Genomic DNA, 18,607 nt, shown 5'->3' with positions numbered 1-18,607 from the left:
ACAGCTGTTTTTCTACAGGGTTTTTCTCAGGAGGGGTTTTTTAGTGTTGCAGCTGCTGCAGACTACGCAGGGCTTCAGCACACGCCCGGATAAGGCTACACAGCTGGATGCTAGTCTCCAGGGAGGTGCTAGAGCCCAGCTCAGCTGAGGCCCAGGTCAGCTTCTGCAGGAGAGCCTCCTGTGTGCAGGCCACCACATCTGCATTTGGAAGCACAGCAGGAGGGGGTGGCCCCTGGACTGCCTTAAGCCCTGCCGCAGCTCCCTCACAGTGTTCCGGACGGGGTACTGGGGGCTGAGGGGCAGGCCGAGAGCTCAAGGGGGGCTCCGAGGCAGAGGCCAGCTGGTGCTCCCGAGCTTGGGAGAGGGCAGCCTGCGCATTCAGAGCTAAAAAAGGAGAAAGCCAGTGGAATGATCAGGATATACCTGGCCCCACCTCAGCCCTGAGACACTTCCCTACCCTTCACTGTTCTGTACTTGAGATGTATTCCCTGCCCCAGTATAAGGGAACACATCCATTTTCTTTTTTGTATCAGAGGTATTTACGCCCTTGCTCAAACAGCATAAGGCCTTCTCTCATCAGAACTATGCCTAATAAGCTCAGGCTCTGGTGTCTGGCACACAGTAGGTGCTTAGTGCTCTTACTGAATGAATGGTCCTTTCTAGGAGAAAGGAGAACGCAACTCACCCTTGCCCCACCCACAAATACCACTCTCACCTCCCAACTACTGTTCCTGAGCCTCTATCACTAAGCACCCTCGACCCCTCACCCGGGTTATCTTTATCCACGTCTGAGTCGAGCTCCTGACAAGCCACGCAGTAGATTTTCCGCTGTTTGTCTTGGAGTAGGATCGTCTAGGGCCCAGAAAGCACAGGGAGCAGGGGTGAGACGGGCGATGGGGTTCAGAGGGGAGAGATGGGGAAAGGGCCGTGTGGCCTGGTCCGCGGCCCCATACTGGATCCCACGTCCCGAGTTATCTCCTCACCCCGCAGTCAGCGCAGGTCTCGCCCAGCATGCGGTAACCACGAAGCAGGTAGTCGCCCATGAGCCGGGAAATGCGATCCTGTCGCTCCCGCCGCGCTTGCAGCACCTTCGTCTCCGCTTCGGTCGGGGGCTCCCAGGAGAAGTCGTCAACTTCTGGGGGAAGAGAGGCACAAGGGGCCGGAAGGTCTTGCTGAAGCAAGGTGCCGCCCGAACCGCGAAGCCACAGGCCCCCGCAATCCATGTCCTCACCAGCGCCGTTTAGGGCCATGTTGCCGTTGTCGCCGCTAGACTCACCGGAAGTGACGCACAAGCAGCGCGCCTTCTGCTTGCCCCGCCTTTCCCTGTCGGGCCGAGAGTGAGGGCGGAAATGACGCTCTCTCTGCTCTTCTGACGTCGAGATGCCCAGAGTGGGGCGTGTCTGCTGCAGTCTGGACCCTGTCCCACTGGCACGCCCCTCGGTGGGATTCTGTGGACAAAAACTTTTCGACTGGCTGGGCGTCAGGAGGGGCGTCTCCGTGATAATGCCACTCAGGTCTCTGGACCCGAAAGTGACAGTACAGGGTCTCTTTTCCCGCCGCAGTTGGAGGAGATCGCTTGGCTTGAGAAATCTCCGCTGGCCTCCGCCTCCCTGGTGTTTTCCTTTCCGCACTGGCAGGATCCGGGACAGGCGGGGCGGTTGGCATCATCACAACACCACTCTTGATAATAACAAACGGCCCCTTCCGCGTGCGTGGAGCCTCCTCGGGCCTCACTCGTTCGCCATTCAACTAGGAAAGCAGGCCAGGCAACGAAAGTTCTCCCCGTCAGTTGTTCAGTCTCCAAGTCGTGTCCGACTCTTTAGGACTCCAGGGACTGCAGCACGCTAGGCTCCCCTGTCCTTCACTATCTCCCAGAGTTTTCTGAAACTCATGTCCATTGAGTCAGTGATGCCGTCCAACCATCTCATGCTCTGTTGCCCGCTTCTCCTTTTGCCTTCAATATTTTCCCGGCGTCAGGGTCTTTTCGAATGAGTCGACTTTTCGCATCAGGTGGCCGAAGTATTGGAGCTTCAGCATCATTTCTTCCAATGAATATTCAGGGCTGATTTCCTTTAGGATTAAATGGTTTGATCTCCTTGCTGTCCAAAGGACCACAGTTCAAAAGCATCAATTCCGCCCTTAGCCTTTTTTATGGTCCAACTCTCATATCCCTACGTAACTATGGGAAAACCATAGCTTTGACTATACATACGGACCTTTGTCTGCAAAGTCTATACCTTTCAGCTTATTTCAAGACCCCTCCCCTTCTGCATGTTCGGTGTTTCAGTGTGCCCACCCCACCACCCCCTCCATCCCCATGCAAAGGCCTGGGACTGATGCAAAGTCAGCACCTAAGCAGGTTTTTCTATTTTGTTGAAGTTGGCGCGCTCAAAAAGCCAGCTGATGGAGGTGGGGGTCGGGTGGGGTGGTGGTGGCAATCGCTGTGCTGGGCATGTGCTGTTTCGATCCCAGCCGCATGCTGGAGAGTAGGGGTGAGGGGTTTGTTATGCATGCCTGTGACCCTTATGGGGGTTCCCAGGTGGTGAAGTGGTAAAGAATCTTCAGGCAACACAGGGGAGAGTGGATTCGATCTCTGCTGCCTCTGCTGCTAAGTCGTTTCAGTTGTGTCTGACTCAGTGAGACCCCATAGACGGCAGCCCACCAGGCTCCCCCGTCCCTGGGATTCTTCAGGCAAGAACACTGGAGTGGGTTGCCATTTCCTTCTCCAATGCATGAAAGTGAAAAATGAAAGTCAAGTTGCTCAGTCGTGTCCAGCTCCATGGACTATATAGCCTACCAGGCTCCTCCGTCCATGGGAGTTTCCAGGCAAGAGTATTGGAGTGGGGTGCCATTGCCTTCTCCAGGATTCGGTCTCTAGGTGGGGTAAATCCCCTAAAGGAGGAAATGACAATCCACTCCAGGATTCTTGCCTGAAAAATCCCATGGGCAGAAGAGCCTGGTAAACTACAACCTGTGGGGTCGCAAAGAATCAGACATGACTGAGCACGCACATGACCGTCATGCTCTTCTTGAGTGGATTGCTGTTAAAATAACTTGGGCTTCCTAAACATTGGCCCCAGTGGGGTTTTTGTTTGGTTTCTCCTCTCTTTTTTACCCCATACACATTCTCTACCTTAGTAGGTTTGGAGAAGCCAGGTGGAGCAGGCAGCAGTCCCCCCGACGTGCAGCCTGCAGGCCCTCAAGGCTGTATTCCAGGGAAGTGGAGGCACAAGGACTTAGATTCCCACTTCAGCAGTCTGTCTCAGACTGGCAGAACGTGCTTTCATAGTTTTACCTGCAGCTAGTATGGCCTCCTTGTGGCCCCATCTTCCTCCTACAGAGACTCCCTGGACCTTCCATTTTTGGACACTTGCTGCCTCCTGCTTCCTTGGAGGGCCCTGGGTCTCGAGTCACTCTGTCCAACTACCAGCAGGCTCTTGGGAGCAGTGTATTTGACGCAGGACCCGACGCCAGGTTGGCTCTGCCAAACTGACTAGAGGGCCTCCTGGGCTCTAGCCCACATGCGCAGTCCCTCCAGGTCCTTGCTGTCTTCAGCTCTCAGCTCCTCCTTACCCCCAGGTTCCTCGATGCATCCTTCTGTGTCATCATAATGACCGATATCCACTTGACAGCTTATCCTACCAGGCCTCAACTAAGACCCTTACATTCATCTTCCCATTTACTCCCTTTAATTTATTCCTCATGACAACTCCTCTCTCCTGGGTGGGGTTGAGGAGTAGAAACAGCTCACAGAAATTCACTACTGCTATGGACAAAAACAAATAGATGAACCACTAGAACTTTGCTGGCTCACTTGGGAGATGAGGGGTAGGGCAAGTGATGCTTGGTAAGATAGCTGGGCCATCTTACAGCTCAGCCCTCTCTACAGGCTATCTGCCAATCTTAAATCCATTCTGAGATGACAGCAAAAGCTCTCAGCCCCTCCATCCCCAGCCCGCACCCCACAGTGGGTCCTGGCTACTGTAAGGGAGCTTTGTCCCTCTTAGGAGAATTTCCTTGAGACAGACAAACTCCCATAGGAAACTAGAGATGAGGCAGTGATTACTGCTTGGGCTTGTATTGTTTGAGTTTATAGTACTGACTGCTACAGGTGACACAAAGAAATCTAGATAAATTCTTGTGATCAGCTCCCGCTAGAAAACTCTCCTAGTCCTTCTATTAAAACAAGGCAGAAATAACATGTTATTATGAGAGTGGGACAGAAATACCCACTATTAAGGCAGTCTCCTTTAAAAGAAAGATCACAGCTGTCAAGCCCAAGTCCTGACAGACATCTATAAAACACTCATGCCAACAACAGCAGAAGTCATATTCTTAAATATACTTGGAACATTCTCCAGGATAGACTGTAGGTTAGACCATAAAACAAGTCTTAATACATTTATTTTAAAAATTTGTTTATTCAGCTGTATTAGGTCTTAGTTGTGGCACATGGGATCTTTCATTGCAGCCCACAGACTCTCCAGTTGTGTGTGGCTTAGTTGCTCTGCAGCATGTGGGACCTTAGTCCCCTGACCAGGGATCAAACCTGAGCCCCCTGCACTGCAAGGCAGACTCTTATCCACTCGACCACCAGGGATGTCCCTGAAAACACTTTTTAAAAAGGGTTAAAATCATACAAAATATGTTCTCAGATCACACTGGAATGAAATTAGCAATCAATAACAAGGAAATTTGGGAAATTCACAAATATGTGGACATTAACACCCTCTTGAATAAGTAATGGGTCATAGAAGAAATCACACAGGAAGTTAGAAACTACTTTGAGATTAATGAAAACACAGTGTACCCAAACTTGTGAGCTAGAGCCACAGCAGTGCTTAGAGGTAAATTTATAGTTGTGTTACTTTTTTTCTTCTTTTTTTCTTTTGGCTGCACTGTAGGGCTCATATGATCTTAGTTCTCCAACCCAGGATTGAACCTCAAACCCGAGGCTTCAGCAATGAAAGCAGCAAGTCCTAACCACTGGTCCGCCAGGGAATTCCCTGTACATTCTTATATTTAAAAGAAAAAAAAGTCTCAAGTCAGTAACGTAATCTACTAACTTAAGAAACTAGAAAAAGTAGAGCAAACTAAATCCAAAGAAAACAGAAGGAAAGCTAGAAAAAAGATTCAGTTCAGTTCAGTCCCTCAGTCGTGTCCGACTCTTTGCGACCGCATGAATCGCAGCACGCCAGGCCTCCCTGTCCATCACCAACTCCCGGAGTTCACCCAGACTCACGTCCATCGAGTCAGTGATGCCATCCAGCCATCTCATCCTCTGTCGTCCCCTTCTCCTCCTGCCCCAAATCCCTCCCAGCATCAGAGTCTTTTCCAATGAGTCCACTCTTCGCATGAGGCGGCCAAAGTACCGGAGTTTCAGCTTTAGCATCATTCCTTCCAAAGAAATCCCAGGGCTGATCTCCTTCAGAATGGACTGGTTGGATCTCCTTGCAGTCCAAGGGACTCTCAAGAGTCTTCTCCAACACCACAGTTCAAAAGCATCAATTCTTCAGCGCTCAGCCTTCTTCACAGTCCAACTCTCACATCCATACATGACCACAGGAAAAACCGTAGCTTTGACTAGATGAACCTTTGTTGGCAAAGTAATGTCTCTATTTTTGAATATGCTATCTAGGTTGGTCATAACTTTCCTTCCAAGGAGTAAGCGTCTTTTAATTTCATGGCTGCAGTCACCATCTGCAGTGATTTTGGAGCCCCCAAAAATAAAGTCTGACACTGTTTCCTCTGTTTCCCCATCTATTTCCCATGAAGTAATGGGACCGGATGCCATGATCTTCGTTTTCTGAATGTTGAGCTCTAAGCAAAAGATTAGAGAAAATCAACTCACCTACAATTTAGTTCTTAAGAACAGGGGTCTCGACTCCCTGTCCACAGCCTGTTAGAAATCGGGCTGCACGGCCAAAGGTGAGCGGCAGGTGAGCCAGTGAAGCTTCATCTGTACTTACAGTGACTCCCCATCATTCCCATTACTGCCTGAGCTCCGGCTCCTGTCAGATCACTGGCAGTGTGACATTCTCATAGGAGCACGAAGCCTTCTATTAACTGCACATAGGAAGGATCTAGGCTGCTCACTCCTTATGAGAATCTAGTGCCTGATGATCTGAAGTGGAGCTGAGGTTGTGATGCTAGCATTGGGGATCAGCTGCAAATATAGATGATCATTGGCACAATAAATGTAATGCTCTTAAATCATCCCCAAACCACCTTACCCACCCCTGGCTGTGGAAAAATTGTCTTCCACAAAACTGGTTCCCAGTGCCAGAAAGGTTGGGGACCACTGCTTTAGAAGATCAACAAAATTGCCAAACCTTTAGCAAGAGTGACCAACTCAAGACCAGGTCAGCCAAATGGTGTGAACCTTTCAGCTCCAGCTGGAATGCAGTGTGGCTGTGGTTGCTGAGTCAAGGAGTCCCCAGACATGAAACAGATAATGTCACGATCCTGTTGCCTGTAGAGGGCTTTGGACCACAGTGTTCTCAGCTAGTTGTGGAAACAAGTCATGGCTGATCAAACCATCTAGATCACTTATGCAGATACCCCTGCTGAGGATCCATTCTCCGATGATATGACAGGAATCAAGCTGTGGATCGAGCCCGAAATGCCCAGATTGTCTCCACTTCTGCCCGGACCCATCGTCATACCAGATACAGCGGCATGTCCACCATCACAGGGTGGACACAAAGTGTAGGATTCTGTGCCTCTGATGCAGAGGCCACCACTTCATGCCAGATTTGTGATTCCAGCCAAAATTCTTCGTCCTGCGAAGAGGGAGTCTACAGTGTATAAGGCATTGTCCCTGCCCACTCCTGAGAGATTGAAGGCACCTTGACTCCTTCTTGGGGCTATGGATGGTGCTTCATAGTTTTTCAGTTTACAGTGGTACTGTTTCAGATCAATCAGTCAAGTTTGGTCACACCATTGTGGTTCTTGAGACTAATCCATGTAATGTTTTTGGCTTTCTGGACCAACTGAAGTCTAACAATGGTGTACCCTTCATCTCAAAAGCCACCCAACAATGGGCTGATAGTCTAGGTATCTGGCGGTCCTTCATTCTCCCTAATCATCCACAAGCATGAAGTACTGTTGAGTGTTCAAACAGCTCCTCAGAAATTAGCTCAAAGAGGTTTCTGGCTCCTCCTCCTGGTCCACATACCTCAGTACAGCGGTTTAGTCACTATGGGACCACCTCCTCTAGGCCATGTCCTTCATAATGATCAAGATGAGAGGGGTGGGGTTTACATAGACCAGCTTTGGAATTTTAGGGCTCACCGTTCACCATTCCTGGACATAATGCTTCTTTCTTTCCCTTAACAGAAACTCCAGGTCAGCGGGGTTGGTGAACGCTGGGTTAAAGTCCGGTCAGAAAGGGGCCTTGAGACTTCGCTGGTGGTCCAGTGATTAAGAATCCGCCTTCCAGTGTGGTTCGATACCTGCTCTGGGAACTAAGATCGAACATGCAAACTAACTTCACACGTTGCAGCTACAGAATCTGCACACTACAGCTAGAGAGAAGCCCGCGCACTGCAACGAAGAGCCCGCATGCTGTAAGGACAATCTCGTGTGCCATAACCAAGACCCCGTGCGGCCAAAAAATACACTTTAAAAACCAAAAATAAATAAAGGAGGGGACTGCGGGGATTCTCACTATATTATGGTTCAACCACCTTGATTCTCTTGTTTGGCTGACATGGGTCTAGATCATGAGAATCCCTAGAGGGCTTGGTGTGCACTTCCCTCTCCCCGTGAGTCCCCCTGACAGTGGCCCACATGTGGAGTGGTAGACATTGTGGGTCTCTGTATATTTTATAAAAATGTCCCGGTCCTTCTTGCACCCAATATTCCAGATGTAAAGTATAGGCAGGAGAGACTGCGGAAAAGGTGGCGCAGTCAAGGAGTCCCCAGACGTGAAACAGATAATGTCACAATCCTGCTGCCTGTAGAGGGCTTTGGACCGCAGTGTTCTCAGCTAATTGTGGAAACAAGTCATGGCTGATCTACTAGGGGAGTAGAGCATGCTGACTTTGTGACAGTGGAGGGAGAATAGCAAGCTTGGCACCTGGGGAGGGGATACCTCAGACCCTGGGAGAGAGGGGGAAGAAAGATACTAACATTCCTGTCTTTCTAAACCACCTGGAACCTTCTGCACTGAGGATAACATCTTGGTCAAACTCTTTCAAGTGGTTTAAATTTGACTGGTAGCTCTGCCATACTCCACTAGACAGTTCTGACCTTGACTTGACTGCCATTCTGCTTAACTTTACCAAGAGATAGGAAAGAGCAGGAGGTAGCCTCAGCTCTTCTTGTTGTTCAGTTGCTAAGTCGTGTCCAACTCTTTGCGACCCCATGGACTGCAGTGCACCAGGCTTCCCTGTCCTTCACCATCTCCTGGAGTTTGCTCAAACGCATGTTCATTGAGTCGGTGATGACATCCAACCATCTCATCCTGTCTCCCCCTTCTCCTCCTGCCCTCAAGTACTTCCCACATAAAATACCTGTCAACACCATCACCTCCAGATAAAGTCCCCAGGCCCAATCCTGTAGCCATCACCACTCAGTCATGCCATCAAGTGGATAAATGCCATCTGGCCGGTGGCCTAGACAAACAGGACTAACTGCCCTGAGCCAAGCCTTCCAAAAGAAAAGACTAGACTCAGTTATTTGAATTGGGCTGGGAGTCCTAAGGCCTACCAACCCGAGAGGAGGCACTGTCAACCTGGGACCCCCTGACTGATGTAGGTCCAACTGGGGGGCACCATGTTTCTTCCCAGAAGTACCATGTGTACCCTTGAGACTATATGGCTGATGTGGAAGTCATATATTAATGTGCCTCTCTCTAGAAAACAGTGATTTGAAATTTCTCCTTGACTTTAGCCTACTTGCAAATTAACATGTGAGCCTGCCACAGGTTCTTGCTTGCTAGCAGAAGACAGAAGACTCCTGGGGGTCAAAGACAAAGAACTGTCTCACTCATGACTGAAAGCATTAATCCAGGTACAGAGGATATATATATATATATGTGTGTGTGTGTGTGTGTGTATATATATATGTACACACACATATATATGTATATTTTTTTTCCCTCTAATACTTATTCGGGCTTCCCTGGTGGCTCAAATGGTAAAGAGTTTGCCTGCAATGCAGGAGACCTGGGCTCAATCCCTGGGTCACTAAGATCCCCTGGAGAAGGAAATGGCAACCCACTCCAGAATTCTTGCCTGGAGAACCCTATGGACAGAGGAGCCTAGTGGGCCACAGTCCATGGGATCAGGAAGAGTCAGACACGACTGAGCGACTACCACTCAATACTTACTTATTTGGCGGTGCCAGGTCTTAGCTGCAGCATTCTGATCTTCAGTCTTCACGGTGGCATGTGGGAATCTTAGTTGCAGCATGTGGGATCTAGTTCCCTGACCAGGGATTGAACCTGGGCCCCCTGCCTTGGGAGTGTGGAGTCTTAGCCACTGGACCACAAGCAAAGTCCTCCAGAAGATATATTAATTGCACAGATTCTGGCCTTCAGGGAAGAAGTCCGGAAGAAATCTATCATCCATAGCAACCTTGCTCGGTGAACTGAGTGAGACTGTCCTGAATGCCTTCTGGGCCAAGGTGGAAAGGGTAATGCAAAGAACTAAGGAGCGAGCCACCTGGCTTTCTGAGGTAGATCTATTGTTTTCTGGATTTGTTCAGCTGGGAAAGCATGGCTGAGGTCAGAAGTGCAAGTTGGCTTTATCCTGCTGCTTGCAGTCCTATTGATAGTAGCTTTAATTAAATGCTGTATGTGACAAATTGAACAGGCTTGGTCCTAGCTTCTGTCGATCAGATTTGCCAACAGAGTGGTGAACTCATGGGAAAATTCACCAAAAGCCAAGACAATGTAGAAATGGGGGGTGGATATTATTGTAACACAATTCTCCAGGGATCCTTTTGAGTTTATGCACGTTTTGCAAGACAGGCACTGACTGCCTTTGTCCCGGACTCTCTTCTTAAGGATGTTGTGAACAGCCATGAAAGACGGAGATAGATGTTCCCTCTAGAGCAAAGAGCACCCATTAGCAAAGACCTGGGAGGACTTCCCTGGTGGTTGAGTGGTTAAGAACCCACCTTGCAGTGCTGAGGACTCAGATGCAATCCCCGGTCAGGGAACTAAGACCCCACATGCCATAGAGCAGCTAAGCTCATGCCACACAGCTACTGAGCCTGCGCACTCCGGAGCCCATGTGCCACAACTAGAGAGTCTATGTGCCCCAGTGGAAGGTACCACATGATGCAATGAAGATCCTGCATACCGCAACTGAGACCCAAAAAGTAACCAAATACATAAAAATACAGAAACAAACAAACAAGAATTGTTAAAAAAAAAAAAAAAAACTTGAAAAAACAAAAAAGACATAAGTCCTTAAATTTAGGGCCTGCTCCCATACCACAATCCACTGCGTGCAGTCATCTACCCAGGCCACTGGCGCCATCCCACAGGACTTGGGGACCAGAAGACTGATGTCAATATGCTGATGATTGTGCTATTTACTATGCCATGAATAACGAGGTCCTTTGTCTCTGACCCAGGAATCTCCTGTCTTCTGCCAGCATCCACGAACCTGTGGCAGGCTCACTTGTATTTGCTGGTACGGTAGAACCGCAGACCCATCACAGTCCTTGACACGAGGAAAGCACACAGGTCTCAGGAGTGCTGGTGGTAAAGCCAATTCAGAGCAGGCACGGTGGGCAGCCCAGCTGTTTGGGAAGCAGTGGGACCCTTTCCTACCCTCTCGTGGCCAAGCCCAGCATTTGTCCTTTCTGTGGCACAGTGGGCATGGTAGTAGCTAGGCCTGACCCTGAGTGACAGCACACCCACCAGGGCACATACACACACGGCTCAGTTGTAAGCTCCTCAACTGCCGCATTTGATGGATCAGGTTCTCGTGCCAACAGGTGGCCTATGTTTTGTAGCCACGGCTCTGAGCATTGTAACTGGCGTTATTGTATCATCAGGCTAACAGGCGTCCAAAAGACGTTGACTTTTCTTCTTGTTTTTCACCGCAGTGTGAATTGGCCTGACATTTCCGGAGAAACAAGAAAGGGCTAGATGATACAGTAATAAAACTAATAATACTCGGACTTTCCTGGTGGTCCAGGGATTAAGAATCCACCTGCCAGTGCAGGGGACATGGATTTGATCCCTGGTCCAGGAAGATCCTGGGCCTCCCAGTGGCGCTAGTGGTAAAGAACCTGCCTGCCAGTGCAGGAGAAGTAAGAGACATGGGATCGATCCCTGGGTCGGGAAGATCCTCTGAAGAAGGGCATGGCAACCCACTCCATTCTTGCCTGGAGAATCCCATGGACAGAGGAGCCTGGCAGGCTACAGTTCATGGAGTCGCACAGAGTCAGACACGACTGAAGTGACTTAGCACACACGCACACCAGGAAGATCTCACGTGCTATGGGGCAACTAAGCTTGTGTATCACAACTACTGAGCCCAGGGTCTAGAGCCCGTGCTCCACAACAAGAGAAGCCACCTCAGTGAGAAGTCCACACACCAGAAGAAGGAGTAGTTCCAGTTCACTGCAACTAGCAAAAACCCGAGTGCAGCAATGAAGACCCAGTGCAGCAAAAAAGAAATAAATAATACATAAATAAAAATGTAAATATATATATAATTTAATTGAGTTAAGATGAATGAAATAGCCTAATAAAAAATAATAATACTCAACTTTTGGTGTATTTTTTTTCAAACACAACAGAAATTGTATTTCCACAATCCATGTGAGATTTCTGAACCTGTGCCAAAGAGGCAAGACCAGACCTTTTCTCTCAGGCCTGTAACTGACATGTAAATAAACACAAATGCAAGTCCAACATACACACTGTTGACAAGTAACTCCTAGTCCCTGTTTTAGTACCATCATCACAGGGGGATGCTCAAAGGGCAGTCGGTGTCAGCAGCCCCTCAGAGGAACTTCTGGTGTATTTTATCTTGGGGCCAGGCACTGTGCTAACAACTTGAATTACCCTCCTTTAAGCCTCAGGACAGCGCCGTGAATTGTGTCTTATCATCCCCAAAGTGCAGATGGAGAAGCTGAAGCCTGGACAGGTTAAGAGATTTCTTCACAATCACCCTGCTGGGAGGTGGCAGGGCTGGGCCTCCACCCAGGCCGCGCTTGTCTCAAGTCAGATTCTCCCCGGTGGACTTTTCCTGGATTCAGAAGGTGGAGACAAGGGGCGGGGCTGAAGATCCTCTGGCTGCTCAAGCATGAAGACAGATTCATTTCGTTTTCCAGTCCCATCTCTCATGCTCTTCATCACTATGGGGACACATCAGAAGGATTCAGGGACGGCCATCCCACATCACTTGGAGAGAGATGCTTCAGGGCAGAACTGTCCCCTCCAGGCCTCTGAAACTTCCAACCGTCACCTTTAGAACCTACCACCCCTAGAGCCGTTTCTTTCTTCAGAGCCTAGAGGCTTCCCAAAGACATTCAGAACTCAGGGAGGTGTCACAGAGCCTGACACACAGTCAGCCCTCTTTCAGAGGTATTCTCCCCGTCCTCCCAGGCAGCCAGCTCCCACCTGCAGCCCATTTTGGAGCCCAGTGTGTGCGCTCAGTTGTTTCAGTCGTGTCCAACTCTTTGCGACCCCATGGACCGCAGCCCACCAGGCTCCTCTGTCCATGGGATTTTCCCAGCAAGACCATTTTGGACCGCAGGCCCAGATAATAATGAAAAGAGCTAACATAGGGACTTCCCTGGTGGTCCAGTGGTTGAAACTCCACGTTCCCAATGCAGGGGGTCCGGGTTGGATTCCTAGTCAGGGAACTAGTTCCCACGTGCTGCAACTACGAGTTTTCATGCCAAAACTAAAAAAGATCCCACGTGCTGCAACTAAGACCTAGCGCAGCCAAATAAAAAAGAGTGTCTTTTTAGAAAGATAGAAAGAAAAGAAAAAAGGGGTAACATATACTGAGGGCTTACCGTGTGGCCAGCATCTACTGAGGGTTTCATGAATGTCGGCTGCTTTACTTCCTTGTCTGAAAATGAGGAAGGAGGCATAGAGAAGATGAAGAATTTTCCCAATGCTCACAGCAGGTATTCCAGAAAACTACTACTGTGGTATGCTGCCTCCTGAAACCTAACTTCCGTTAGGTGGCTGGGGCCACCCTGTCCAGCCAGTGTCCCTAAGGAAGCATCAGGAACCCTAGGTTTGAGTCCTGGTATGTCCGACTCTTTGTGACTCTATGGACTGCAGCCCACCAGGCCGCTCTGTCCATGGGATTCTCCAGGGAAGAATACTGGAGTGGGTTGCCATACCTTGCTCCAGGGGATCTTTCCGACCCAGGGATCGAACCCGCATCTCTTGTGTCTCCTGCATTGGCAGGCGGGTTCTTTACCACCAGTGCCTGGGAAGACCCAATAACGTAACCTTGGCCAAGTCCCTGCCATCTCTGGGCCTCAAGAACCTCTCTGCACAAAGGCGCCCTTCCCTGATGTTGTGGCAGACAGACCATTCCTCGGGCTGAAAGCCCCTTATTGCTCTCAGGGCCCCGCCCTCCTATTTGTAGACTGTCTGTGGGACTCCTCTCCTTCCTCCTCCCAGGAACGCCCTGTGGGTTTTGGATCAGGCCAGCCTACATTCAATCCCCACATCTTACTCGCCAGATGAGCCGAGTCTAACTGTTTCATCTTTCACAGCCTCGTGGTCTCAGTCCATCCAATCAGTCAACAAACATCAGTGCCCTTTGCCCGCCAGGTCACGATGTGCTAAGAGCTGGAGGCGAGGTTGTGCTTCCTAGGAGGGCGGTGAGATGGACAATATGTAATCAAACCCATAGAGAAGAATGCTTCAGGCTGTGAGGAGGACCAGCAGGAGATAAACACGGGATGTGACTCAAAGGGCTGGGGGTAGCTGTTTTAGAGAAATGCCTCCTGGAGGCAGGAACTAGAGACATGCAGGACTAGGTCCACGGGGAGGCACAGAGGACCTTGCAGGCCAGGTGAGCAGAGGGAAGCTGCTGGAGGTTTTGTAAACTGAGAAGGAGCTCAGTTGCAATTAGGTTTTTGTTTTTGCTTTTGGCCATGCCTTGCATTGTGTAGGATCTTAGTTCCCTGACCAGGGATTAAACCCGGCCTCCTGGGGTGGAAGTACGGAGTCTTTACCAGTGGGCTGCCAGGGAAGCCCTCTGAAATCAGTGTTTTTTTGGCTGTGCTGCGTCTTCACTGCAGCATGTGGGCTTCCCACACGGGCTCTAACTGCGTGGGCTTCAGTAGTTGTGGCTCTCAGGCTCAAGAGCACAGGCTCAGTAATCGTGGCCCACGGGCTTAGCTGCTCAGTGGCATGAGGAATCTTCCCAGGCCACAGATCGAAACTGTGTCCCCCGCATTGGCAGGTGGATCCTTTTTTTTTCTCCCCAGTCTGGATAAGATAGGAAGCCCACCAGACTCCTCTGCCCATCGGATTTTTCAGGCAAGAATACTGGAGTACAGGCAGGTGGAGTCTTAACCACTGGACCAGCAGGGAAGTCCTGGAATGAGGTTTTAAAAGGTGAGTCCTGTACCAGGTGGAGGAGGGATGGGACTAGGCAGCAATGGCAGTGTGGAGACCCATTAGGTGGCCGAAGTGATCCGCACTGAGCACAAAGGTCATGGCCTCTTTGGACTTATAGAAGAACTTCCATCTGGGAGACATGCTGGTAGACTCCAAGAACCTGGGCTGCCTGGGTGTGGTGACACAGGAGATGCAGACAGAAAAGGCGGACAAGCTACGGACACTCCCTGGTTGGGCCGTTGCAGTGAGCCCTGCGGATCCACTCTGCATCTGTGTCCTCCAGGCCTCATGCCCCGAGGCCAACCCTGCCTGCCCTGTGCCCTCCCCAGCCCCGCTGCCCACAGACTTCCTTTGGGGTTTGGCACCTGGGAGGCTGGGCTGGACAGGAGGAATATGATTTCCAGAGTTCCCTCCCTGCTGGCTGCAGGAGGACAGGTACTGTCAGTGTCTATAGAAAGCCGAGGCTCCCGAGGGCAGGCTCCCCCCACCCCGCACTTCAGCTCCAGCTTCTGCGCCTTCGGGCTTCGGTTAATGTTCATAACCCACGTGACAGTGCCGACTGCTTCCAGCTGGGCCCCTGATAAACTTAAGTGAAACTGAAAGTTGCTCAGTCATGTCCAACTCTTTGTGACCCCATGGACTGTAACAGTCCATGGCATTCTCCAGGCCAGAATAATGGAGTGGGTAGCCTTTCCCTTCTCCAGGGGATCTTCCCAACCCAGGGATCGAACCCAGGTCTCCCGCATTGCAAGTGGATTCTTTACCAACTGAGCTATCAGGGAAGCCCAAGAATACTGGAGTGGGTAGCCTATCCCTTCTCCAGCGGATCTTCCTGACCCAGGAATCAAACCGGGGTCTCCTGCATTGCAGGCAGATTCTTTACCAACTGAGCTATCAGGGAAGCCCTGATGAGCTTAAGGACTCTGGTAATGACAGTAAGTAAATGTATGGAGCACTCACTGCATGCCAAGCATGGGGCTGGGCGCTGGCCCTCATGGCTCCCAGTCACACAGCCCCCTCAGCGGTCCCGGAACAGAGGCTGCCTTACCTCCATCCTCCTGTCAGCAGCATTAGACACCCTTGGCCATGCTCTCCTCCCAAAACACTTGCTTCTCTGGGCTCTCCGACATCACACTCCTGGTTTTCTTCCCTCAGCTTCCTCCAGCTGCTCCTCTGAGTCACATCAGACTCTGCCTCCTCTCTCTGACCTGGGGGAGGAGACCTCCCTGTTTCTCCCTGACCCTCTTCTCCCCAGCGGAGCCCCTCCTTTCCCGTGGCTGTAAATGCCCGTGTGTGCTGAGGACACCAAGCCCATGTCTCCAGGGCAGGCATCCTGGCTGAGCTCCACATATCTGGATTGAGACGTCTCCACTTGGATGACACAAGCATCTCAAACTCTCAGTCATGTCCAATCTCAAACGCTCAGTCACGTCCAACTCTTTGTGAGCCCATGGACTGTAGCCTACCAGACTCCTCCATCCATGGGATTTTCCAGGCAAGAATACTGGAGCAGGTTGCCATTTCCTTCTCCAGGGGATCTTCCCGACTCAGGGATCGAACCCCGGTCTCCTGCATTGCAGGCAGACGCTTTACCATCTGAGCCACCAGGGAGGCTCTATCTCAAACTCAGCAAGTTGCAAACAGAACCCACACTCCTTTGTGGGTCTCCCTCTCCCCTGCCACACTCCTCACCCACCTGGGGGGCTCAGGCAGACACCTGGGAAGCATTCACACCACCTGCCTCTCCGGTACCCTCCACTTCACCTAGTCTCTGGATTCCACCCCCAAACACATCTCCACCACGTCCAGGTTGTATCATCTCTCCTGGGAAGATAGCAAGAACACCCTTCTTGTTCTGATACAGTTCCACTGCGATGAAAATAAAACTCAAGACTCCTCACCGTGGCCTCCCGCCTCCGCCTCCGGATGCTCTCTCTCTCTCTCTGCCTCCCCACCCTGTTGCTCCGCTGGCCATGTCTCAGCTCCTGGAAGAAATGAATCTTTTTCCTACCCCCAACCCCGGCATGACAGTGTCAACTGTCCCCTCCGAAATTCCCCTCAATCCCTCAGGCCTCCGACAGCCTTCCCCCCACGCTGGGCGGACTGTACACCCATTAACTCCTGCTCCTCCTCCAGCTCCTGGCTTAAAAGTCCCTTTGTCAGGGGGGCTTCCTGGACTTCAGGTCTCATCACTGCTCTGGCTCCCAGCTCCCTCTTCTTCTCTGTCTTAGCACCGACCTCTGGCACAGCCTCAGTCAGGTGTGAGTTGATCTGTCGCGTGTCTGTCTCCTCCAGGACAGAAGCTCCAGGAAAGCAGCGATTGGTTCTACCTGTTAACAAGTGCATGTTGGGGACTTCCCTGGGCCAGTTGTTAAGATTCCACGCTCCCAATGCGCAGGGCCTGAGTTTGATCCCTGGGCAGGGAACTAGACCCCACATGCTGCAACTCAAAGTTCCCTGCTGCAACTAGGACCCGGCGAAGCCTAATTAATTAGTTTTTTAAAAAGAGCATGCAAGAGGTTCCTTGTTTGTCGAATGACTAGATCCCCATTTTACAGGTCAAAAAACAGGCTCGGAGATGAGGACTCTAACCCTAGTCTGTTTATGCTGTGTTCCAAGGTGAGTCACATCTTACTGTAGGCAGAGGAGGGTCAGGTTCAGATGAGTATGAGGGAAAAATGACCAGAAAATGCTTAGCCCTATGCCTGGCAGGTGGTGAGCATCAGTACCACTCCCGGCCTCAATGTGTGACCAGAGACCCCCCTGAGGGAGTGTGGGGGCTGTCCATACTACATACCCTCCTATCTCCCCTGGGGACACGGGACTGCCCCGATCTTACTCCTCCAACACCTGTCTATCTGAACAGGGCCTGAGCCCACTGAGCAATTTGGGCAGGGGTCCACTAAAAAGTCTCCCTCGGTCACCCCAAATAAGCCCACCCTCAAAGTTAAAGCCATGAGTTACTTACACAGGTGTACCTCAAGTCACGTACCTGAACCCCCTTTCCTTCAGACTGCAACCCCTGTTCCCCCCGGAGAGAGGGTATCACCCTGTCTTGGCTGTGACCTGCTCCGGAGGTACCTTGGTCATACTCACCCCCTGCTGAGTTCTGTGAGTCAGAGACTGAATCGGGGGTCTCCCCTGGCCAGGTACCCAGTGATATGGCCTGGGCACCAGGCCACTGCAGCCCTCGAGGGCCTCCCTTCCAGACCAGTGGGCAGGCCTGGCTTCTCTCCAGCCTTGGCCCAACTCAGGGCCCTTCCCCAGTCCCTGCCAGCCCCTGCCCTGGGGCCCGGCTGTGCCCCTCCCCAGCCCCAGGCCCTCAGGCATCACTCCCCTCCTCCCGGCTGTTAGCCTGGGAAGGGGGCCAGGCCCTGAGCTCAGACCTTGGCGATTCCAGAGTGTCTGAGGCCCAGAGCCAGCCCAGCCAGCCCGTCCAGACAAGGCGGAGGGGCGGGGGCAGGGTGGGCACCGGGAAGCCATTTACTGGGGGTTGGCAGGCAAGCTGGATTTCAAACTTTGCTCTATCTACTCTTCTTCAGGACCCCAAGGACTTCTTCCTGGGACCCCCACTGAGGGCCTGGTGAAGGGGTACCCCCTCCTTGAGTCCTAGTGGGCAGCGGTGGACCGGTACTCATGAGAAGTGACTGAGGGGTGGTGAGACCCCCGCATGTGCAAAGGAGGCTGGGCCAGGGCTGGGAGCCCTGGGTTCCAGCCCCACCTGGCCTCCTACCCGCCGAGCAACCCCCGGGCCCGGCCCATCTTCCGCCTCCAGCCTCGGTTTCCCACTTGGATGCTGCGGGGCGGAGGTGGGCGCGGGCCTCCCGGCCCCGCCCGGAGGAATCCGGCGGGGCGGCCAGCGGTCCCAGGTGAGGGCTCGCTGGAGCGGGCCCAGCGCGGCGGCGGCGGGTTCCGGCGGGGCGGGCATCTGGGGCGGGGACCGCCCCCCCTAGCCTCCACCCGCCCGCACACCCTCGCTCCCCCAGGCGGCAGCGACGACGCTTTAAACAGAAAAAAATTGTCTCCCTGGCCCGGGGCCAGCGTCCC

The 18,607-nt window shown here is 51.7% G+C and overlaps 1 protein-coding gene and 1 long non-coding RNA gene across 4 annotated transcripts; both read right to left on the bottom strand.

Annotated features, from left to right (window-relative positions):
* Positions 1-5: 5 nt before the first annotated feature.
* On the bottom strand, positions 6-1,373 carry ZNRD2 (zinc ribbon domain containing 2). Its single transcript, XM_006056466.3, has 4 exons — positions 1,232-1,373; positions 984-1,135; positions 768-852; positions 6-384 (listed from the first exon to the last, which is right to left on the bottom strand). The coding sequence occupies exons 1-4, from the start codon at positions 1,248-1,250 to the stop codon at positions 41-43; spliced, it is 600 nt and encodes a 199-aa protein (XP_006056528.1). The 5' UTR covers positions 1,251-1,373; the 3' UTR covers positions 6-40.
* A 10,283-nt stretch (positions 1,374-11,656) lies between these two features.
* LOC102400529 lies at positions 11,657-18,577 on the bottom strand. Of its 3 annotated transcripts, none has more exons than XR_003109663.3 (7): positions 17,553-18,577; positions 16,799-16,890; positions 16,462-16,545; positions 15,609-15,768; positions 13,668-13,804; positions 12,991-13,046; positions 11,657-12,324 (listed from the first exon to the last, which is right to left on the bottom strand). It is a non-coding gene; the product is annotated as an uncharacterized LOC102400529 (long non-coding RNA). The 3 variants fall into 3 exon arrangements; XR_003109664.3 differs by having other exon boundaries at positions 17,657-18,577; XR_327386.4 differs by having other exon boundaries at positions 16,799-18,577.
* Positions 18,578-18,607: the final 30 nt, after the last annotated feature.

Source organism: Bubalus bubalis, chromosome 5 (genome assembly GCF_019923935.1).
Source record: "Bubalus bubalis isolate 160015118507 breed Murrah chromosome 5, NDDB_SH_1, whole genome shotgun sequence".
Taxonomy (NCBI): domain Eukaryota; kingdom Metazoa; phylum Chordata; class Mammalia; order Artiodactyla; family Bovidae; genus Bubalus; species Bubalus bubalis.
The sequence above is the reverse complement of the archived record's forward strand: the minus strand, read 5'-3'. Positions and strand labels throughout refer to the sequence as shown.

Coding starts and splice junctions, on each gene's coding strand:
- ZNRD2 (XM_006056466.3), bottom strand. Junction 853..983: donor AGACCTGCGCTGACTGCGGG/GTGAGGAGATAA, acceptor TCTGGGCCCTAG/ACGATCCTACTCCAAGACAA. Junction 385..767: donor CGTGGATAAAGATAACCCGG/GTGAGGGGTCGA, acceptor CTCCTTTTTTAG/CTCTGAATGCGCAGGCTGCC.